At 40.4% G+C, this 24,510-nt stretch overlaps 1 protein-coding gene across 1 annotated transcript; it reads left to right on the top strand.

Moving 5' to 3' along the window:
* Positions 1-429: 429 nt before the first annotated feature.
* angptl1b (angiopoietin like 1b) lies at positions 430-20,702 on the top strand. The gene is made up of 5 exons (XM_014989165.2): positions 430-638; positions 10,846-11,681; positions 14,265-14,458; positions 16,169-16,439; positions 18,629-20,702. Exons 2-5 carry the CDS (start codon positions 10,883-10,885, stop codon positions 18,814-18,816), a joined length of 1,452 nt encoding a protein of 483 aa, XP_014844651.1. The 5' UTR covers positions 430-638; positions 10,846-10,882; the 3' UTR covers positions 18,817-20,702.
* Positions 20,703-24,510: the final 3,808 nt, after the last annotated feature.

The raw sequence follows: 24,510 nt of genomic DNA, 5'->3' as shown, positions 1-24,510 counted from the left end.
CACAAAAAAGTGTCATTTCAGAGCTAACCAAAACAAAAATCTGTTTTGAGGTAGTTGTGAGCAACTACAATACAAAATTACATAAAATTTCAAGAGTGTATCTGAAACCATAGTGACAATACTGATATTGACTTGGTATCAATATTATCAATATTTTGTATCGATATGCCCATGTCTACTGGATGGAATTTGACAAAAGGAACATCAAGTGAGTGGAAACATTATAAACAACCATAATCCGATTACTAAAATGAACAGAAACACACTGTAAAGTAAAGTGTGTGTGTGTCTTTGCTGCTCGCTTCCCCAAGTTGGATTCACCCCTCTCTCATTTGCTGTGAAAAGATCCATCATCCCCTCCTAAACTTCACATGACATCAGAGGAGGAGGAGGAGGGGAGGGAGGGCCAAGACAGCTGCAAGGAAAACCTCTTCATCAGCCTCCCTTCTTTTCTGTACATGGACCACCCTCCGCTGCTCCGTACCAGTGGGCTGCGGCTGCCGGTGTCGTCAGTCAGCGCGGGCCCTCAGTCTCTGTGGGAGCCGGAGGCAAACGGAGCAGCGAGGGGCGAGGAGGCGCAGAATGAACCTGGTGGAGGTGTGCTACTGAGACACCGCTGACTGAACTCACTGACACAGGTGGGAAGTTGTTGCTTCTGGTTATTTCTACAAATGTCTTTTTTTTTTTGCTTCTTCTTTTCAACTCAGGTATATTGTATCAGTAGTTCTCGTTCACATCATTCTGACTGGTGGGAAAAAAGAAAAGAAAACCTACTTGTTAGTCTAAATGAATGAATAAGAAAGAGACTTAATGGGTCATTCCGCTGCAGTTTATAACACAGCAGCTACAATTAGCCGTGTTTATTCAGCTTGAAGTCATTTGACATTTCTTCCACTCTATTCATCTTATGATGGGCTATACTTCAACTTCGCCCCAGTCAACAATAGAGCAAAGTCTTGGAAATTAAATCAATTAAAAACTAATGGAAATGAGATTTTTTTCCAGCATTTAAAACCACTTCAAATCCCCAGTTTGTCATTTTTGCTTTTATAATGTCATATCAGTTGTTTTGTGAGCATTGTGACAATATTTTTTGTGAGTTTTATTATTTTTCCTTTCAATTTTGTGGTAAGTTAGTCATAAATTTTCAAGAATGCATCACACTGTGGATATTTGGTAACCTTTAGGATCTGTGGATGAGCTTTTTATTACCAACGTAGGTCTGAAATAAAGCCCTTCATCACATTCAGCATGTAAGTCTGTGTATCATGTTGCCTCCTGAGCAGACCGGTCTAATCAGTGGCACCAGCGCTTGAGGGCAGACTGGCACAGCGCTCTGAAATGCACAGGTCCTTAGAAAAAGCCACAACACAGCTTGGCTGGAAAAATGCAGTTTTTAAAAAAAATTAACATTATGTTTGAGTTATGCTTGTTTTCCAGCAGAAGGTGGTTTGGTCTTCACACTGTGTGGCTATTTATCAACCCGATCTTTGAAAACTGGTCACAACAAAGCAGGACTGATGGTTCCCAGGGAAGTGCCTGGAAAAAATGTTCATTCTCCTTGAATCTTTTTCAGATGTAGTCATATCACAACCACAAACCTCAGTATGGGTTGGAGGGGGATTTTGATGGGATACACAGACAAAAAAGTAGCACACAGTTGTGAAGAAAACGATGCTTAGAATATATATATATATATATATATATATATATATATATATATATATATATATATATATATATATATATATATATATATATATATATATATATTTAATTTTACAAATACAAATTACAAATCTGAAAAGTGCGGCTTGCTTTTGTATTCAGCTTCTCCAAGTGAGGATTTTGTAAAGCACATTTCACTGTAAAAATCATTTGTGGAATATCTCTACCAACTTTGTGAACTTTTAGACAATTCTTTCCTGAATTCTTTTTTTTTTTTTTTTTTTTTTTTTTTTGCAAAAATAATTCTTAATTGTACTTAAGTCTGGACTTTGGTTAGGCTATTCATACAGATGGATGTGGCTTGTTCTAAATGATTCCATTGTATTTCTGGCTGTATGTTGGTTGTTTTTCTGCTGAATGGTTTTGTTCAGCATCACCCAGCACGTAGCTCCACCCGTCTTCCAGCTATTTCTGACTAACTTCCCTGTCACCTATTGCCAACTCTGTTTAGAGCTCTGTAAGATAGTCAAAGCTTGGCGTGTTATTTCAGTACCTAACCCCACTTTAAACTTCTCCACAACTTCACCCCTAATTTATCTGCTGTGTTCCTTGGTTTTCATACAGTCTTTTGTTCTCTAATGTTCTCTAATGAACCTCTGAGGTCTTCACAGAACAATATCAACATTACACTAATGCTATGCTATCATACCTACATGGTGGTGGGCACGCTTCTGCTAATTTGCTATACATTAATAGCGGAGCAAATTTCTTTGGTTAGCAGTTTAGCGTCTTTGCTAACTTTGAAAACCATTAGCGCACTTTAGCTTCCCTAAAAATATTTTTTCTGGACGAATGTTAAAGCGCTAATTCGTTGGGCTGTTTTGTGAACTTTCATTTGAATAAGCTGGAATTTATTCTGTACCCAGAATGTGTCACTGTAGTGCTACAGTAAACATTTTTAAATATAATGATGTCCTGCGTGCTTCCTGATCAAAAATTTGGCCCTACTGAGGATAAGCTATGTGGTAACATATGTTGTGTTATTGACACTTGGCTTAATGGTTTAATTTAGCTCTTTTGCATTAGCTTCTCCTAAGTATGTTGATGTAGCTCTATAGCATTAGCTTCTGCTAAATACCTTGTTCGTGTGGTGCTTCAGTATTAGTGGTCTGACAATACTGTGTCGAAGCAGAATGTTAGCATCAGCTTCTTCTAAACAGCATGTTAGTTCACTGCTTCAGCATTAGCTTCAGCTAAATATCATGTTGCTTTACTGCTTTAGCATTAACTTCTGCTAAATACCATGTTGATGTAGTGCACTGGCATCAGCTTAACACCATGTTAATGAACTGCTTTAGCAATAGCTTCAGCTAAATAGCATGTTGGTTTACTGCTTTAGCATTAGCAGGGCTAATGTTTATGATTAGTACTTTTTAGTTAGCCCACCACTGCTGATACAGGTGGCTTTTATTTACTACTTAGGTACTGAGGACAGTTGGTTGTTCCAGATTTCATTATGGGATGCTACACAGATGAATGACACACTTTTACTTGTAAAACCTTGTATCACTGTTTTCATCACGCCGTCCATCCCAATAGGACTGGTTGAAGTCTGTGGCTGTAAAGTGGCAAAAATATTTTTGTGAATACTTTTGTGTGAATACTCGTGCACTGACTCCTATGTGACTGCTGGCGATGTCCAACTCTGAAAACAGACAAAGAAAAACACAGGAAATTAACCATTTAGTAAGTCATTATATGCAGTCTGCTTTGTTATAAACTTGATGAGGTCTTGCACATTGTGAATGAGGGAAACTTGGGACTAATAACTGCAGATGAGATTTACAGCCCTGGCTAAGGAGCCTCTATGTAAACACTGTCACCGCTGTCAGAGTGGGGCCCGTGAGATTCATACTGAGCGGCTGGAGTCATGTAGACGTGCCAATGTTCTCAGACTTTTTGCTTCCACTTTTAAAGCAAGCTGACCTGTGGTTACAGAGAAACGGGAGGGCGGGGGGTAAGAAAGGACTTTGCAGCAAATAATAACTGCGCGACAGTGCCAAAATGTTGCAGGGCAGCTCTTAAACGTGTGACTCGTTTTCTCTTGAGCGACTGTTAGTTTGTGCTCATGTCGTTTATGATTCACAATAAATTCGAACTGCAGCTTGTTCCACATGGCAAAGCTAAAACTCTGGCTTCAGAGAGCAACAGTGTTGTTGAAAAATATATTCATTAAAAACATATGTTGGCTCAGAGGTCTGAGATCAATAAAAAATTGAACTTCAGAACGACTCAAGCATATTATTTCAGTGACAAATGGTACAAAAATAGTAATCTGCAGGAGCAGCAGTTTCAACTAATCCACCAGGACATGTTTCTTTGACTGAGGACAGGATGCCGTGCAATTAAATGTCAAAATAAGACCACATAAATAATTTAAAGCCCCTGCTGCGTCTCTCTTGGAATAATTTATTTAGACTTCTTCTATGGTTGTGGTCTCACTAACAAATACCAACTCAGAAAGTAGCAAGATTTCCACCTACAGCAATACAAAGAAGTTTCTCTTCCCACTGAGACTTCTTGACAAAGATTTAAAAACAGTAGTAGATTTGTTGGTTGTGTAATGTCATAAATATATATATATATATATATATATATATATATATTAAATTTACTCAGATCTTGAAAAGTCAGAATTTCAATTGGGAAATCTGGAGGATTCTCTCAAATCCCAAGTTCAAATCCAATATGGCTGCTTTGCGAGTTCATTTGCTCTTGTCATAATTTATTTCCCAATAAATATTCAACAAACTCACCACTTTACAAACTCCTTTAGTAAATCTGTTGCTACAACCTGTGTTTGAAAGCAGTGTAAAGAAATACATTGACATTAGCTTGTATTACTAATAGTTAGCCTGATCAAAAGGAGGCCGGTTAAAACCCAGCCCATTGTCCTGTGCTATTGGGTTCGTACAAACAGCATAGGTCAGTACTCTCAGCTATTGAGAAACGATTTCTTCCCGGAGGTGTGGACTCTGCTGAAGTTTTAAACTTTATCCAGTCGCTAACGTTTGCCAGTTCAACGCTGTGAAGCTTACCAGATATTACCTGGACTGTAAACAACCATCTTCCACTGAATGTATGTAAAGAGAGTTCTGTTCTCTTTGTGTTGCAATGTCAATACCCAAATACCAAGAAACCCTCGCTTCCTTACAGCGTGTTGAAAGCTACTATGAGTCTTTGCTCTGTTTGGAAGTTGTTTCTATACACACCTAGATAAAAGTTGTATTTAGGTGTGTATCTTAGGGCTGCACATGGAAGACCAGTTTGATCACACTGACCCACATGAGATAGTGCTCCGCCAATGAAACCAGGCAGAGCCTAGATGGATATAGACTGTTTAAATCTCTACATTTGGCTTCTTGCCACGAGGACAGAGGATGACGGCTGGTTTGCTAGTAATTACTCTCAGCCCCAGGTTCATCTTAAAATGTTAAACTTAAGCATGGTTTGAAGTACTGTCCTTTATAGGACATAATTATGGGATCATTTCCTCTGGAGTAAAAGTTCTGGATTCAAGCTGTGACCTGTAGGGAGGCAACTAAAAGGTCTTAACGGTTTATGATGAAGCACAGATGTAAAACTGTCTTAGATGAACTGAAACAGTGATTTTTTTTTTTTTTTTGCTTTGGTTGTTTATTGGCTCCTTAGCACAATTAATTAGCTCATACTTGGGCATATTTGGAGCAGTGAGTGGTGAGTCCAGGGTTTAAGTCTCAGCTGGTGGTGTTACTGCAGAGAGTCTGCATGTCCTCCCAGTGCATGTGTGGATTCTCTGGGTACTTGGGCGTTCTCCCACAGTCCAAAAACATGACTGTTAGGTTGACTGGTCCCCTTAAAGGTGCGTTCTCACCAGCCCTGTTTAGTCTGCTTCACTTAAACTCTAGTTCATTTGTCTAGAAAGTCCATTTGTGAATGCGCAAGTGAACTCTGGAAAGTGAACTCCGGTCCCCCTAAAAACCTAGGCTTCTTTTCGACTGAAGTGAATCTCTGGCGCATTTTGAACAAATATGTGGCGGATAGTCCACAAACAAGAAGCGAACTATAGTACAGAGGATTCTGTATAAATACAACCAAAACAAACAAACAAATCTTGCACTAAAGGGAGAAATGGCTTGTGGTCTTTTGCCAAAAACAAATGATAAATCCTACAAATGCTAAATTCTGACGCTACTCCATTTTTGTTTACATTTTGTCAAGAAGGAAGTTGTGTTCATGTCTGCTAAACCGCTTTTTCAAAGGGTTTGAATCATTTGACACAGTACAGTGTGAAGGCGAACCGCACCAGCTAAAAATGTAATAAATCAAACTGAGCGTACTGGATTGTCAGGTGTGAAAACACCCTCATGAGTGTTTGCGTATGTCAGTGGTGCCCAAAGTCGGTCCTCGAGGGCCAGCATCCTGCATGTTTCAGTTCTCTCCCTGGTTTAACGAACCTGGATCCAATGATGGCTCCTCTGAAGGCCTAAGGAGAAGATTGACATGCTGAAAAGATTGTTGCCACCACCAGGGAGAGAACTAAAACATGCAGGATGCCGGCCCTTGAGGGCCAACTTTGGGGACCCCTGGCGTACATCGTTGTCTGACCGGGGTGTCTCTATGTTTCCCTGTGATGGACTGGCATGTCCACCATGCTGCATTCTGGTTTAGCCTGACTTTGGTTTATCTTTGGCCAGGAGAATCGCTCACTTTCCCTTCTTTATTCCAGTTTCTGTCCAAACGAACTTGACGAAAAGATCAACTTTCTTTACAAAAACAGTCTTCACCGAGACATTACTTAAAACGTCTGAATTTTTGTTTCTGCTGTTATTCCTCAAACACACCAAGTCCCTCTTCTTGTGTTACCACTGCATGAAAATTAGCCCAATCAGAATTATTTATTCCTTGTGCCGACACATTTCTGCACCTCGTAAATCCATCAGGGCCCGTCATCTTGTGCTCATTAGGAGATATTTTAGATCTGTCTCTTGACACGTTGGCCCAGTCCTCTATGGATTATTTTAAATATTAAGTGAAATCCTTTTTCCAGACCACCAGAGGAATACTTTCCGTATTGCTTCGCATGAGCCAGTGCAGGTAGGGTGGAGGGCTGTGAGGGAATTGTGTGAAAGGTCTGAGCGGTGAGGTCTACAGAAATATTAAAACCAGACATCAACGCGACACCTGATACAGAAGTGGTCAGGGCCATTTGTGAAACAGGAGCCAATTGGGAACGCATTGAAAGTATGAGTTATTAGGATAACACAGGGAACAACTGGGCTGCAGAAGCAGGAGGCATCTCCTGTCTGCTGGACTCAAAGTCTGAGACAACCTGGACATCTTTCAAGGTTTCCTTTATAAGGCACTAAAATAATTTTTTATTTTTTATTTCAGTGCTCTCTCGCTTCATTATTAAACAGAACTCTCGTGTTTACGATTCTGTGGAAGAAGCTCCTTCTGATTTACGCAAAGCAACTCTCTTTTCGCGAAAAGAAGGGTTAGAGGAAACAAACAAATCGTCAACAGAGACGCAGTGTGGTCTAATGATGTCAGATCACATTAAAGGGGCAGAATTATTTGTTTTCCAGGCACATAGTGCCATTTTATAGCACAATCAAGTAACTATGTTAACCGCAGTTCATAGAATATGCCATATATATCAAATATGACTTAAATGAAATTTAACTTTGCCATTTAATGTCTTGAAATAGGGCAGAGGTTCCCAAACTGTGGGGGGCGCCCCCTAGGGGGGGCGCCGTGTCATTGCGGGGGGGGGGGGGGGGCGGCGTCTGGATGAAAAAAAAAAAAAAAACATGAACATGTATGCGCTGGGTTTTTACCTTAGAATGGCCAACTCTCTGTTATTCCTATGTCAATTTGATACAGTAGAGGCTTCCACACTTCCCATATTTGTGTCCTCTGTCACTTTTATCAGCAGTTAAAACTGTTTAATCCGTTGTTAACATGTTGTAACCTGTTTTTCCGAGCCGCCTTTAAACGCAACATGAGCGCTACGACGCTCGCGCTGGGTTTCCACTGTGAAGGAGACCTGCTGCTGCTGTGCGGAGCTACGTAGGTTTGTGTTAGAATCACGGCAGCAAACCAGCAAAACGCAAAGAACTTTTCACAGTTTTTCCCTCCAAACTAACCGACTGAGTTGAATAAGGATGCAGGTAATGTTAGCTAAAAGATGACTAGCTAATATCAATACAGAACCTTAAGCTTAACAAGTACCTTGTAGGCTACCGATGTTGGTGTCTATTTTCAGCTATGTACATTCATTTTGCTCCCAAAAAAGTCGATGCCCCCCCCCCACACGCGTCGTTTCAACCAGACAGCCATTTGTAATCCATAGGGGGGGCGCAGAAAATGTTTGGAAACCACTGAAATAGGGCTTCTGTCTCTTTAAAGTATTCTGCTCTTTCCGTTGTGACGACTTCAGGAAGTCATAACCAGGTGTTTGCTAATTGCTGCTGGCTAGTCTGAAGGAGCTGAGTAGGGGAATAGTGGGGCGGGGGTGTTTCCTCTGCGAGGAGGAAGCGCTTCTCGAAGGCAGAGCTAGGTCCACCTAGGCGTTTTGCCCAGCTGAATGGTTGCCAAGGGAGATAAAAGGATTTTTTTCAAACATAAATGAAAGAATCAAAGCGACACTATAACATGATGTAAAGCTCAAAAAGTTGATTTTACATAATACTGCCTCTTTAAACTTGCTACAGAACATGAAAGTATCCTTTTATTCAGATATATTGCTGATAAAAAAAAAAGTGATGCAGTTTACAAACATCACCAAAATTGTACCCAGAAGTATGAGCTAATCATATATTATAGAAGCTAATTTATTCAAGAAATATAGTTCAAAAAGTGACATTTTACAGATGCGGATTCAGTAGACTCAGTGAACTGATTCAGATGTTCTTCTCATTTTAATAATTATGGCTTACAGCCCATAGGTTGACAATACTCCCCAAGTTTTTCTCTGGGGTTCAGGACAATCGAGTGATTAACCACCAGGGTCACTCAAGCAGCCTTTGGTACCTTTGGAAGTTTGGTCCGGTCCCAGGTCCAGTTGGAAAGTGAAATCCGGATCTCCATGAAACTTGTCAGCAGCAGGAAGCATGAAGTGCTCTGGTAGAAGGTTGAGTTGACATTAGTCTTGATAAAACACAGTGGAGCAACAACAGCGGATGACAAATCACTGGCTGTGGAAATTTTCCACTGGACCGAAACAAACTTGGATTCTGTCTGTCTTCACTCTTCCTCCAAACTCTGGGGCTTTTCCAAACGTAATGCAAAATTTACTTCCACCTGAAAAGAGGATTTTTGAGCCACTGAGCAACAGTCCATTCCTTCTCTTTAGCCCAGGTAAGCGGCTTTTAATGTTGTCTTTAGTTCAGACGCGGCTTAACTCCAGGAATGTAACGGCGCATGTTCTGGATGCATCTGTGTGTGGTGCCTCCAGCTGCAGCCCAAACTCTCTCAATTGGACTTTTTGGATTGCTGTAATCTCTGTTACTTTTGCACTTTTTTTTCTATCGCTTGTTTCCTTCCACTCTATTTTTTTTATCAATAAGGCCCCTGACAAGATAAAAAACTGGAACATCCAGCTAATGAATTATGGTCAAGGATATTTTTGTTCATGAAGGCCGGTTGGTGAAGAAAAACATAGGTCTGGCTTGTAAGTGTCCACGTGTAGGTACGGAACTCCACGAGTGCCACAATTCAACAATTTTAAAAAGTAGAAATGTGAATACATTTGGAGATGCATATATCAAAGTAATTGATTTACATTTACCGTGAATAACAAAAATAATCATTTTTAATTATTTAAATCTTTAAAAAAAATTTAAATGTATATTTTGTCTCTAAAATGGTGATTGATCTGCAGCTGCGTTTTTGAGCAGGCCGACCAATCAGATGTTTACAATTTTAGAACAGTTTACATTATTTCCAGTATATTCCTGAGAACTGAAAGCTAAACACAAAACAAAATGTATGAGTTTGATTTAGTTATCTCAGTGTATAATAAACTAGGATCTCTAACATATGTTGGAAATAATATTTAATATATATTAAAAAAAATTTCAAATGGTCACACATATCACTATTAGCTTTCAATTGCAGGAATGTAATTTAGAACCAGTTCTACTGAAGAAAACGTGAAAACCAAATATGGAACAGATAGTACCAAGAAGATTGGATGGGAATATTACTGGAGAAGATTAACCAAGGTTTTAAATGGTAATTACTAACTGATTTGCTAGGTTGTTTGTTTGTTTGTTGTTTTTTTGCAGTGGTCTTTTGTAGTTTGCCCCTCTTGGGGAAGTGAGCAACACACTATGATCCCAGGCTCAGGGCTGGTGGAAAACAAGACCAAAAAATGATATCAGACGGAGGGAAAATGAAAGAGAGGGAAAAAATCAATTAAATGGGGTTCTCTCTGAGTTTTATTATGTAGCAGACCAAATTACAGCAGGAACGTAGTTTTAATGAAGTTGGAAATAAAATTCTTCCCTTTGCTTACTACTTTGCTACTTGAGGCTGGAAGCTTCCTGATGCAACCCAAAAGGAGCGCAGGAAATAGATCAATGGATTGACATTTATAGAGTAGAATAGAAATTACCCTGATTGTCCCTCAGTGGGGAAATTCATGTGTGCTCACACTAAGGTGACAGGCAAGTCAAAACATTGGGAGCAAAGTGCTTTTATTTTGCTTCAGCAGGTTACAGATTCGACAAAGATCTGCAAAGGACTCAACAGCAGCGATTCTTTGGAGTTTGCATGCTCTCCCTTTTTGAGTATCGTTTTTGTCTCAGCATTCTGTTTTTTCTCCTGGCTCAAAAATGCATGAGGTCAGATGTTCCAAGTGCATGAAGGCTCATTTATCTTTTACGTGTCTAAATTTGTTAAAGAAGATATGTACCTCTCCCCTGCAAAACAGCAAAGATTAACTTAGCAAAGATGGTAAATACATGGATCCTATTCTTTTTTCACGTATCATGTAGAAATGAATCTTGCGAAAGATAGCGAGAGGCTGTAAAGTTGAAGATAGACACCTGTTGTTGGTGTAGGGGTGTTTGCTGAAATGCACAAAACACAGATTTTATCGTTTCATGATTTCTATTTTTGGTGATTTTATAGATCTTTGGGTTGTTTGGCTATAGCAAGAGGAGCAACCATGGGACTTGAGGTGTGGAGCCTTTCCCTCCTGCTGGGTTTGTCTCTCTGGAACAACGGTCAAGCCCTGGCGAGGAACCCCATTTTGTCGAGGATACGAAGAGCTCCGGGGGCTGCCGAAGAAAACAAGAAGTGCTCCTACACCTTCTTGGTCCCGGAGCAAAAGATTACAGGCCCCATCTGTGCCACCCGGGGCTATTCCACCGACAAAGACCGAGTGACACGCCTGGATGTCGCGGCGGTGCGTGACCTCCTGTCCAAACAGCGTCGAGAGATGGAGACTCTGAAGCTCGTGGTGGATGTGGACGGTAACCTGGTGAATGAGATGAAGCTGCTGAGGAAGGAGAGCAGAAACATGAACTCCAGAGTGACTCAGCTTTACATGCAGCTGCTGCATGAGATCATAAGGAAGAGGGATAACTCACTGGAGCTGGCTCAGCTGGAGACGCGCATCCTTAACGCCACCTCTGAGTCACTGCGGTTGACGTCCAGGTACAAGGAGCTGGAGGCCAAATACGCGGCGCTGTCTGCAATCGTGAACAATCAGTCGGTGCTGATCGGAACGCTAGAGGAGCACTGCATGCAGATGCATAGTCGGCGCCACGAACAGCCACCTATAGGACCCCCGCTAGTGCAGGTGGTACCTGAGAACATTCCGGTCAGTGTGCCACGGTTCACCAATGAAATCCAGAGTCGAAACACCAGAGGGTTTGGCCCGGATAGGGATTCTCGCTCCGGGTCAACCCCCACGAGCAGTACGCCCGAGGTCCCGAAGTCTGAGAGAAACTTCAGCACAGAGGGTGAGTGGGCGATTGTCCGTTCCTTCTTTTTCATTCCTAGATTCTGTTGCAAGGTCAGATCCATATGACGATGTAGTGGGGCCATTGTAGAAAACAGAAAAAAAAGGAAGAGTACATTTCCACCAAAAACTCAGAAACTTGAAGATTAATCTCGGAAATGCTCTAGAAAATTTCAGAGATTGAAAAGTCAATATTTTGCTAGAAAAAACATTAGGAAAGTTTGAGATTCATTTCAAACATTTTCTAGAAACAAACATGAAATTTTTTTAGTTTGAAAAGTTAAAAATTTGCTAGAAAAAAAATCTGAAATTTTGAGGTTAATCTCAGTAATTTCTAGAAAAACCAAGGCAATTTCTGAGTTTCATGAGTCAATCATTTTTCACTTTTTTGAAATTCTTTGAGTTTTAAAAAAGATGTGACTTTTGAAACTCATAAATTTCCATGTTTTCTCTAGCAAATATTGATTTTTGGAGCTCAGTAATTTACTTTTTTTCAAGAAAATTCCAGAATTTTTTGGTGAAAATTTACACCTTGTTTTTCCTTTTCTATCTTCAATAGCCATTGTAGATCCAAGACAGTCCTGTCATGGTGAAATGTACAATAGTCATTACTTTGAAAAGCCAACAATAACAACATAATGCTTGTTATGATGTTGTTATAACAACATCATAACATCATGATGTTATGACCGGCGGCCTCATTTCAAAAGGTTAAAAATGTGCAAAATCAGCTGGAACTCTGCTTCATGCTCAACAGAAAACACACAGACCAGAATGGAAACACAAATGTTGTACAATCCGAGTTGACTAAGGAAACCTTTACCAAGGGAAAGACGGGCTCGACCAGCTGGATTTTGCTCATTGACAGAAAGTTTTTGACATGCTCACATTGGCTTTTCCCAAGAATAATAAAGTGTGAAGGATTTCAGGACAGCTATGTTGGCAAATGATCCGTTTGCGAGACTGTTCCATTGCGTGAGTCTCAGACAAAAGCCAGGCGGGCATGATGGGAGTCTCGGGTGGTTACCACAAAAACAGAGGCATGTTCAGCATAAGCAAGAGGCCGTAAAGCTTAACAGTAGTATAAATAAATAATTACATAGGAGTTCCTTACCCCTCGAACAAACTCGCAACACACAGCTGTATAAATCTATTTGTAGCCGTTTGTCGTCATAGCGGGGGGAAAAAGTCATATCTCATTAGTGAGACTTAATTGGTCTGTCCTTAGAGGAAATCATAAACAAGTATAACTTTGTAGATCTGCAGCAGCCACATATAAATGGTAAATAGACTGCTTTGAGTGTTCTTGCTGAAAACTCAAACAACTTTACAGTACAATCCACAATAGCTCATTTCACATGTGTTCATACACTTTATTTCAGAGGTGCCAGATTTTCCATGGATTTTTGGGTAAGGTTGAGGTTTGAGGGGGTGTGTATTAAAAAAGTGAAATGTTATTGATGCTAAAGAAGAAGAAAAACTGTAAAATGTGTAATGCTTAGAGTTGTCTAGCAATGTTGTCAAAGTGTACTTTTTTTGTTTCGCTCACCAACACTGGAGACCTTTCCGGGATATCTTGAAGTACTAGGTCTCCTTTGACCATTGTAATCAAAAGGCCTTACTGCCATTCATATGGACAACATGTCTGTTACATTTAGAACTAAATTGTATGTTTGTCCATCAAACACATTGGTACATTTGGAGGGAAATAAACATTTGACCTATGAGAAAAGAACAGTTATGGGTATTTTTAGATTGTCTATGTAAATATTCAATGCATTCAGGATCATCAAAGCCAAACGGCATCGTAAGATAATGTTTTGCTAGCATGCTAACACTTTCCTTTATTTGGAGTGAGCTTTACTTGGGCAATGTGAGAGAAAAAACCTGATACTCACTCGAGTAGAGTTTATTCACAAATTTGTATATGTCAGACACAGAGTTTGAAATAAAATACTTCAAGTTACAAGAGAGACATAAAAAAAATCACACTAAAGTGGTGCTACAATTTAGCCAAGTTAAGCTAGTAGGAGAATTGTTATGAGGCTAACAATAAACTGTCAAATATTTCACTTTTTAAGATGAATTTTTTTCTCTCTGGCATAGAAAATGTTTGTTAAAGCCTCACTATAAATTACTTAATGTTTTAAAATGTAATAGAATGAAGGAAACAGCTGCTTTGATTCTGTTTTACGTTAGCCTATTTTAGCTAGGCTTAGTAGCTAAAGCTGAGGTTCTGTGTCATAGAACCTCATAGTTCTATACAGCTAACTGTAGCTAAAATATCTAGGCTAGTAAGCTAGGCTAAATCTGTACAATTCATTATAGCTGCTGTAGCTAGGCTTACTGGCTAAAGCAGGCTAGTAAGCCTATATTCCCTTAGATGCACAATTTTTTAAAGTAGGTTTCAAACTCTTCGTCTTTCTCTTGCTCTTTGACTTTATGTAAACATTTACAAAGTTACTGGACAAGACCGATGATTCTTCGGTTCACTGTCAGATTGTTAGTCTCGTTTTCCATTTTCCAGCTGGATCCTGTCCTTCACCGCCTCCTCCTCCTCTCTCTTATCATCATTTTCCTTCAGGCCCGTTCAGAGACTGCCAGGAGGCGCAGGAGGCCGGCCACAGCACCAGCGGCATGTATCTGATCAAACCAGATGAGGCGGAGAGGCCGGTGCAAGCCTGGTGTGAACAGGATATAGACAACGGAGGTTGGACGGTTATCCAGCGCCGGAGAGATGGATCAGTGAACTTCTTCAGGAACTGGGATAGTTACAAGGTGATGACAGGGCACTTCCTCCCAACTCTTTCAAAAGTAACAGCGATGCCGTTATTTGACCTTTCCAAGGGAGCCGTGGGGTCTTTGATATAATTACCTTCAGGTCTAAAGTCCTTCTGTTACAATAAAACACAATGTTTTGAGATTCCCATCATGAAACTGTAGCCGTCCCAATGAGAAAGGTATGTTCCACATCTTTCCAAAACCACTTCTGCTATAGAGCCTTCCCACTGCGTGGCCCAGCAGTGAGCATATAGAGGCTCTGTGAGAATGAGAACACCGCTGCTGACAGCTGCAACAATCCAGCGTTCCACTCAGTCTGGCCAGCATCATGTGCTGGTAACTGGCAGCTAAATTGCTCTCCTCAACGCTGAATTGTCTCTGCACTCTACCACAAGACCAAAACCGTAACCATCTCACACACACGCACACGCACCCCCACACACACACACTGAACCAGGCTGAAATCCTATTTCATTCATCATCTGCTGGCTCACAATTCGTCCACATTCATAAACCTCAACTTTTTTTTTTTTCCAAGTGGAGTGTTTTTGAGACTGGTGCAGGGCGTTGGTGTTTTTGAACTTTCTCACATTTTTGCCACATTACGACCTTAAAGGTTAACAAGATTTAATGGAAATTGAACGTGATGGACATAAAAAAGAGATAAACCTATCTATATAAAGTTATGGATGATTATGAAGTTGAAGGATCAATTTTATAAAAAAATAAATAAAACTGATGTCTCTAGTCGATTTCCATTTCTCCACAATTAATGTTTTGCACTGCAGAAACACAAAATATTACCAAGTATTTTTGGTCTTGTTTCTAGTGCAAATATCTTGGTACACCTGAAATAAGCAAGCTATTGGAAGTTGCTTTGAGTCAATAATTCCTTAATGGAAAAATACCAACTTCAAAGGCAGATTATTTCACTTTTAACAAGACGTTTGTCCCGTGTTGTACATGAAATAATCTGACAATGGAACTTGTTCTTTTTTATTAATCTTAAGGAATTATTTACTTAAAATCAGATCATATATCTTGATGAGAAGTTACTGGTAAAGTTGGTTTTGTCTATTTTTCAGTGTACCAAGTTATTTACACTAAAAACTTTTCAAAAAATACCTTAAGATTTCGTGTTTCTGCAGTGTACCCATTCTTTACAAAACAGTTCAAACTCAGTTAAATTAGAAATAGTCCATTTATAAATAACAATTTTAAGTTTTGTCCCAGATTCTCAATTGAATTTGGGTCTGGGCTTTGACTGGGCCTTTCTGACACGTAATCTGGATAATGGATTTAGTAGTTCGACGTTCCTAAAAGCTTGGGGTATGTTTTATAACCTACGTTCAAGACCGCTTGGCTTCATGACCCAGTATCAGAATTCTGAATACAGACGCTTATTTTATCGCATAAACTCTTCAGCATTGCTTTCTTCTAAATTTCATAGGTTAAGGTGGTAATCATTTGTCACCATGTGTTTTTTTGCTCTTTGAAGTTCTCCTGAATTACAGAAGCACAACCAAAACACTGTCGAATTGAAATTTCTAATTTGTTTTTCAACCCCACAAACTCTTCCACAAGAGGTTTTATGTTCCCAGATAATCACCGCGTTTCCAAACTCCTTGGGGACCCGGAGGAATACACAACACGCGTTATTTCCTGTGATCTCATTGTAACCTTCCCTGTAATCTTCCTTTGATCCAGAGCGGCTTTGGCAACATAGACGGGGAGTACTGGCTCGGCCTGGAGGCTATCTACAAGCTGGGGAGGCAGGGCGACTACAAGCTCATGGTGGAGATGGAGGACTGGATGGACAAGAAGGTGTATGCGCAGTACAACAGCTTCCACCTGGAGCCCGAGAGCGAGGGCTACCGCCTGCGGCTGGGCACCTACCAGGGCAACGCGGGGGACTCCCTCAGCAGCCACAACGGCAAACAGTTCACCACTCTGGATCGAGACAAGGACGCCTTCTCAGGTCGGTCATACTGGGATGTCTTCTTTAGAGAAGCGTTGCATTTTACTGTTTACATCTCGTCAAAGACGATTCTTTGACTTGCCCTCCGTAGCCGACCTGTAGAACAGCTCTGTTAACTAAATGAAGATGTGGGTGTTATTAATTTTGTGCGCTGCGTCACAGCAAAAGGAGAAATAAGGCAGGAAACTGTTGAAGAACAACTCAAAACCACTCGGGCTTCTTTTTACTCGCTTTCTGTGTCTGTAGCTACGCTACACATAGATTCACTGGCATAGCAACTGACTGACAACCGCTCCACGAGCATATGAGAATTCAACACCAAAAAACATGTGAGCATTTCAAACACAAAGAGCAGGACATTCAGTCCGTTACAGTTTTATGTTTTCAGGCCTGATGTTTTATTTTGCGATTATTAATAAGTTATCGTCTGAACACAGCGGCGGTTGATTAGCTAATTTAAACAGCTGCTCTGCTGATGATCTGTCAGAGAGCTGGTGTGTGGCTTGCTTTACTATTTTTAACTGAACCAAAACACACCAAATTCTGCAGCACATCTACATGATGTGCTGCAGGTTGTTAAAGTCAAGCTAGCATAGCTCTCCCTCCCTTTTTAAAACTTTTCACTGACCTGTAAAATGATACACCTAATTAGTAGCAAAGCACTACATCCTTTTTTCTTCTCCATATGAAGTGAAACTTTAAGATTTAGCATGTTATGCTGCCAACTGGACAGCTAAAACCAATGGTAGTCATTGTCGGCAAGCAGTTTTTAATGCTCTTCTCTTAAATTAGTGGGAGGGTCTAAAAGTTATCAAAGTAATCAATTCCAAATACAGACATTTATTACAGATATTGGTTCCAAACTAACTTAAATAATTCTAACTGCCTAAAAAAACTGAAATGATAGAACCTATGAATTTTCTACATAAATGACCAAAACACTAGTTTTTTAGTTTTTTTTAGTTTTTTTTAGGTCCTCCCAAGACAGCCATGGCATGTTTTTGAATTCCTAAGACTTTTAACGACTTAAGTTGAAACATGTTGGGATGAAAACATATTTTGCAAGCTTGGTGAAGTCTTTGTTTTCATTAGTTTGATTTTGAAGTCTGGATTATAAACCAGAATTTTATGACTCATCAAGCATACAAAGTCAGAAAAATGGAAACTGATAAAAAGGACTCCATAAGTGTTTTTTTTTTCTGTGCTAAGAAGTTTTATTTTGCCTACCCACAAGTTTTGCTTTATAAACAAATTTGAGCTATTACTACTGATTCTTGTAAATTACGCTTAACGTACCTTTTACAAACTCTACACACAAATAATTCAAATAATTCTCAACAGAGGAGGACATCCTCGACAACGCATTCTTACTTTGATCTCAGCGATCAATATTTATGAAACCAGATATCTCCATCACATTCGGATCAGCTTCATTAAACTTATCATCCGCAGGCAGGTCATTGCTGGAAGCATTTAAAATATATACTGAAAATGAACAAAAACACTCCAAAAAGTCCACAAAGCACAAATTCTAGAAAACTATTCACATCAAAAAAATAAATCAAATCAACTTGTAATCGTACTGATCACAAACGCTTTGTAAATGACTGTACTCGGTTGTAATTTATATTTCAGCACCCTAACATGGAGGGTAGCATTGTTTATTGTGGAAAACAGTGGAGAAACATTGAAGTTCTGCTCCTGTTTTTCTACACGGACCCTGAACGTAGTGGTTCGGGGCCCCCGCTCGCCTGGAATCCCAGGAAGCCATCAGCGAAGCCTTCACTTCCTTTAGAAAACAAACAATGAGCTCTCACTCAGATCCATGACCCTTTGGCGAGTTTTCATTCAGCGCTGAACGCATGCCGAAGCGCTCGACGTGACAAGGAGATTATTTGCTGTCGGTGTAAAATAAATAAGCTCTTTATGGCTTTTTTCCAAATTGTATTTGACTCTTTGGGACTCAGTCATGCTTGACCTCAGTCAACACTGTGATTCCCATAAGCTCCACAAATAGAGGTTGAATTAGTGAAGGAGTGCAACGCTGGGGTTTTGACATCTCATCAAGGCAAATTTCTTCTTTAAAAGAAACTTAGTTTTTCTGTTGACTTTCTGTGAAACATTCTATCAACAAAAACCACTTGCCCATGAACTTTTTCTTCCTCCTGTTTCCCTTTAACCCACAACAGGTAACTGTGCCCATTTCCATAAAGGAGGCTGGTGGTACAACGCCTGTGGCCAAGCCAACCTCAACGGTGTCTGGTACACCGGAGGAGTGTACCGCAGCAAATTCCAGGACGGCATCTTCTGGGCCGACTACGGCGGAGGTTTCTACTCCATGAAGTCTGTCCGCATGCTGATCCGGCCCATAGACTGAGGCTGCTGGGTCGTCACATTCAAGACTCACTCTTTAAGTTGCTGCGCTATACAGTACATCTGCAGTGAGAGGTCGATCGCGGATGGACAAACTCAGCTGACGGAAAAGAGGCCGAGCATCGGTTTGCGGGAACAGACGCAAAACTCTGCACATATGGGGATTTAGGAGACACGAATCTGTATCACACATAACTTTGTAAAGTAGCAAAAGTTAAGAGTTCTTGAACTTTTAAGCATTTTGTGTGATGCCACAACCACAAACTTCGACATGTTTGTTTTAATAAACCAAAGTAGCGCATCTAATAGTTGTATCGTAGGAAAAGAATACATGGTTTTCGTATTATTCACAAATTAAAAACTGAAAAATGTAGCAACCATTTGTTTTGAGCCGCCTTTTACTCTGACATCAATACATAAAATTCAGATGTGGAATAGTTTTTGACCCGTGGCAAACCAATGCAAATTTTATTGATGTATCGTCCATCTTCTGGTAGAACATCACTAATTTGGTAGCCAGAGCTACAATGGAATGCGTTAGAATGTCCCAAAGTCCAGACCAATTAGGAAAACACGAAAAATTTACTTTAAAACACGTCTTCCATTGGGTTATTGGGCGAGAGGCTTGGTACACCTAAGACAGGATGCCAATTTATTTAATAAGTTACAGGGAATTGGCCCAACAGTCATATTTCTGGACTATAGGAGGAAGCAGTTGGATTCTGGGACACACAGACAGAACTCTGTGCAGAAAAACCCAAGACTGGGATTTGAACCCAAGTCTTTCTATCTTCAAGGCAACAGCCTCAAGGCAAATCGTGCAAATTGTAGTTACGAAAATCCATACAAGAATTTCGAAAAGACCCGAGATTTTCATTAAAAAGTTTTTTGCGCTAGGATGAGGTGGTTTTTCAGCCGTATTGAAATAAGTGTATTTCGCAAAACTGCGTCGTGTGATCAACGACCGGATGTCACTACTGGCGGAAAGCACTAAGAAGACGACAGGAAGTTTTTGGAGGATGATGGTGCAGCATGTTTCATAATGACTTATCCCGTGAAATATTCACATGTGATTCCAATCGTTCTTCTTATTCCATGAAAAGGCCGCAGTTGCGAAATTGTGTTCTCCAACATCAGAGGAATATTGTAATGGAAACGCAGCTAATGCTACCAACTGTACCACCATCTAACTGGACTGAGTTGGAGCTTTTTGTAAAAAAAAGAAAAAAAAGAATGGCTAGATATTTATTGGTTTAAAAAAAAATAACATGGAATCCATGTAAAATATATAGTTTGTGGTTGTTGCTTGACAAAATGTGAAAAAGTTGAAAGAGTATAAATAACCTTTCAAGGCCCTGCATGTTAAAAGGTAAACAATATTTCAGAGAGTATTCAAATCTATAGCTTTACTGGTACTAACGTCACATGATTCAAATGCAACTTCACCTACCTCACCAAGATAAACATCTGGTGCTAACAAGAGTTTCCGCTTTTACTTAGCTTTAGGTACAAAGAGCTGGAAAACACACTGTGTTGAAACATGCACAGGCAAACTACACACACTTTTCCTGAAGCAGCACATTTTAATTGCACAATGTTTTTAATTGAAATCCCTACCCCTAAAACAACCTTTCTACTGCATGCTAAAATACTTTGTCCGAGTGCAGGTGACCAGAACGTATAATTTATGCTTACAATTAAGTTATCATAACAGTGAAGAGGGCCAGGTGTCCTTTGAGAGCAGGAAACGATCCCGTAGAATAACAGGAGCTGTTTCCTCCTGCTGTAAATAGGACAATCATTCTCAAAGTGTGCGCGCTCATATGGAAATTGTTCTTGTGTGTTTTTCTCGTTTGGACTTTGATTAAAGTTCAGTATGACTCTGGGAAAGGCAAGCATTGTTGAGAGGGAGGGGGGTTGGAGGGGGGAGGAGAAAAAATGGTGGAATTAAGTCTTGCTTTGCGTGGTTTTGGAGATGGAAAAATATGCCTACCAGGCAAATTGAGAGTTTTAAGCACTGGGACAGACAACGAGAAACACATTTCTGGAAAACAAAAAAAAACAAAAAAAAAAAACCAGACTGGATGGAGGGAGGAAGAGAGAGGAGGAAGATGTGAGGGAGGGAGATGGATGGGAATGGAATCGGTCCAAATTTCCATGTTTGTTTTTTTTCTTCACAGTAGCCTACATGCCACCCCTCAATCCTGCCTTTTAATACATTCTTTCCACTCAGTGGAGAATCTCTTTATCTTTTGGTGAAGAGATCTCGCATGGATTAAGCCATGGATCCCCATGCAGCGATCAGTTGGAAGCCTTTCAGGGGGGAAATCACGTCAGCAGACGGAAAAGATAAAACGTCGAGTCCATGTTGAACAGCAAAACTGCAGAAAACACATTAAAGGCAAGCAGATCTGCAAATAGACCTAAACACCGACCACAAGAGATCTCACACCCAGCGATGTAAGCCTCTTAACAAAGCAACAAAACACTCTATAAGAACTCTAGTCACATTCATTTGGTCACCCATGCATGTTTATGGAAAAACGCAAGCACTATTAGAAGCTGCATCATTTTCCTAAAACTGAAGCACAATAAAAGCTGAGAGCGGTGACTCACTCTCCTCTGAAAAACAACTTCATACAAGAAGCAGACACGAAATACAATCACTCCTGGTTGGCCTCTGCTCTCAGCACATGACATGTTTTCAGTTCGCACACACACATAGTGTTCCTCTTCAGGCCGGCGAGGAAAACTATTATGTCTTCATCCAAACCAAATCTCAACTAGCCTGCTGCAGGATGTAAAAGCATAAACAACTGTCAGAACTCATCTCCAAGCAAAAGAGTAAAATAGTGGCTACTTAGCTTAGTAAAAAAACTAATGCAAGGTTTATTGTGTTAGTGGGTGTAGTGGCTACTTCGCCACGAGCTGGCGAAGTAGCCACTAGTAGTTAAGTAGCCACTACTGGCTACACTTAGCTAATGACTACTTAGGCTTTAGCTATCCTGGATGGTTAGCTAATGGCTTTGCGTGTGACAGTTCGGCCTAAACCCTACTGTATTGTTTCTGCAAAACCCAAGGGGTTTGCAGTTACAATACATTAGCTAAGTAGCTATGGCTAAGTAGCCACAGCTACCACAGCTACTTTTTAAGTAGCCATTAGCTGTGGCTATCTAGTTCTGACATGTATCTAAGCTAGGTAGCCATGGCTACTTCTCTTAGCAAGTCAGGGGCATTGACTAAGGCTAGTTCAAGGAGCCTGCTGTAGGATGTAAAAGTCATTCCAAGTCTCATTGGAACGTAGACTGCAATTTATTGAACATAAATGTAAAATGATGCAATACTACATCTCATTTTAAATGTGTGTATACATTTTTGTTATACGTCTGCAAGCTTTGGGAAAGCCATTCAGGAAGCCGAATGTAAGTTCACGTTCACCAAAAGTGCTCAATGTTATCCAGTTGGGAGTTAAGTCCACGTCTCAACCAGCCAACCCAAAATGTCACTCTCAAGGAAATTGGTTAGGATTTTCAAGAACAACCAAAGCAGCACCAAGTTTCCATCCAAATACAGACTAGAAGCCACTGGAAGAACTACTCTCACAGTCTCACAGAAATATTACATTACCATGGATAAAAAGGGAGTTAGTAACAAAAAGGGCGTTAGTAAGGAAAGAATCTCCTCCTTCAAAAATCAACATTAAGTAACTTGATTGGGTCTGACCTAAACCCTACTGAAAATTGTAAACTATATATTTATATAGATTTTTTAATTTTTTTTCAAAAACCATACATCCCAGAAACCAAATGTTTTTAATGAGAAAAGTGGTGAAATATCCAGCTGGAATGATATCCTACTGAACAGTGAGGTACAGGTTTGTGCTGCCTCTCAGCCCTAGAGCTGGATCAAAATTGGGTCCAGGTGGGTATGAGTCAATCTGCACACAAAGTGAGTCAAATACTCTTGGGGAAGAACCTTTTGAAGGAGAGGGTGCAGGAAAGAAGACTTCAGAAAATACAATAATAGACAGCAGAAGACTGGTGAATAGTCTTTTCCATCAACAAGGTTCCTCTTTGTAGCATCTCGTAAATAATTTGTCCAAAGGAAGAACAAATTAGATACTGCTATGTTGGCTGTATGCCAACATAGCAGTATCTTAAGCAGTCCATGTGTGCTTACTAACAATTCTGGCCAAGAATTAGAGAGAGGTCAAATTTTCCTCCAAGAGTGTCTTAAGCTGTTCCTCCAGTTTGATAGGAGTCTACCTGTGGTGAATTCAGCCGACTGAACGTGATTTGGAATGGATTCTGAGTCCTACAGGGTCTCATGGTCAACAGCACACCTCAGAGTTGAAGCTAAGCAATAAAATCAAATGAATTGTCTACAGTGCATCAAGACTAGATTGTCAAACCACACATTTGAGAAATGGTATCCCACTTTTGGCAGCAGAGACCGTCCCCAGAAGCCTTTTGGTCTCAGTCATTTGGAAACGGTAGATGCTTAGAGCCACAAGCTTTTGACCTAGATCTGCCTGCCAGACCAAAATACATAATCAGCAAAGAGACAAGAGGTCTTGAATCCAAATGAACATTTTTATAAAGACCAACAAGTGGCTGTCTACCAACACTGGCCATCCACTATCCCTTGTGTGTGCCAAGCTTGTAGAGTTACATCTAGTACGACTAGTGGCTGTCACTGCTGCCAGAAGTGCTTCAACAAACACAAAGTCATGGTTGTGAATAACTTCAAGATCAACACTAGAAGTTAACATCCATTTCCTCAGAGAGAACTTAAAGTTTCAACTCTGTAAATATCAGGTTTTTGAATAATTTGGATATAATAGCGATGAAAGTATATGAACTGGTTTCATAAGGTGTTAGCATACTCCAAAAAAGATAGGAAAATATCTTCTGCTCTCTGGCATTCTATATAATCTGTAGGCACAAGAAGATGTGACTTGCTAGATGCAGACGTAAGCAACCTGATCTTTAAAGCTGCAGTACGTAACTTTTTCCAAAACGTTACGTACTGCAGTTTTGACACAGACAATCTGTGAAAAGACCAAGTTCCTCCACCTTCTTCGAGTGCTACTACTGCTAATCGCCGTAGTTCCAGGAAAAGCATTTATCCGCCATCATCGTGGCCATGCTAAGTAGCACCACTAGCTGTAGCATAGCAGAGAGCAAGGTGGAGGTTGTGAGCATACACGAAGGTGATTGACAGTGCGAGGACCCTTCCCCCTGGCTCTGATTGGTTGTTAACGATGGAACTATGTGGAGAAGTCAGAGGAGCTCAATTTTCTTCCACAGATTATCTGTCTCATATTACAGTCACAACATAGCGATAGTTTTAGCAAATTTGACAAAAAACTTGAAAAATATATATGTTTTTATATAAAAGTTACATACACTACCTTTAAATCTCTCCTTGTAATTAGGAATGGGTCTACTTTGGTGCTCCGTCAGCGATGGGGCCGCTGTGTGGTTTGCTCCATAACTTCTGGAGCTGTCGGTCCATTTTTCCACTAACTTCGCCCAGCACACAGGCCGAGCCTTTGGATTTTAAACGGCATGGAAATGCACGGGTAGCCCGCGAAAACCAAGCCCCTGCACAGCCCAGACCCTGGAACAGTGGAGGTGACATCCTTGGCTCCCCTGAAAGGACCACACTCACCACCTCCGATCGCTGGCCGACAGAC

Source organism: Poecilia mexicana, unplaced genomic scaffold (assembly GCF_051168715.1).
Source record: "Poecilia mexicana isolate PSO_F unplaced genomic scaffold, ASM5116871v1 scaffold_17, whole genome shotgun sequence".
In the NCBI taxonomy this organism is placed as follows: Eukaryota; Metazoa; Chordata; class Actinopteri; order Cyprinodontiformes; family Poeciliidae; genus Poecilia; species Poecilia mexicana.
Note: the sequence above shows the minus strand (reverse complement) of the source record. Positions and strands in the feature narration are given on the sequence as shown.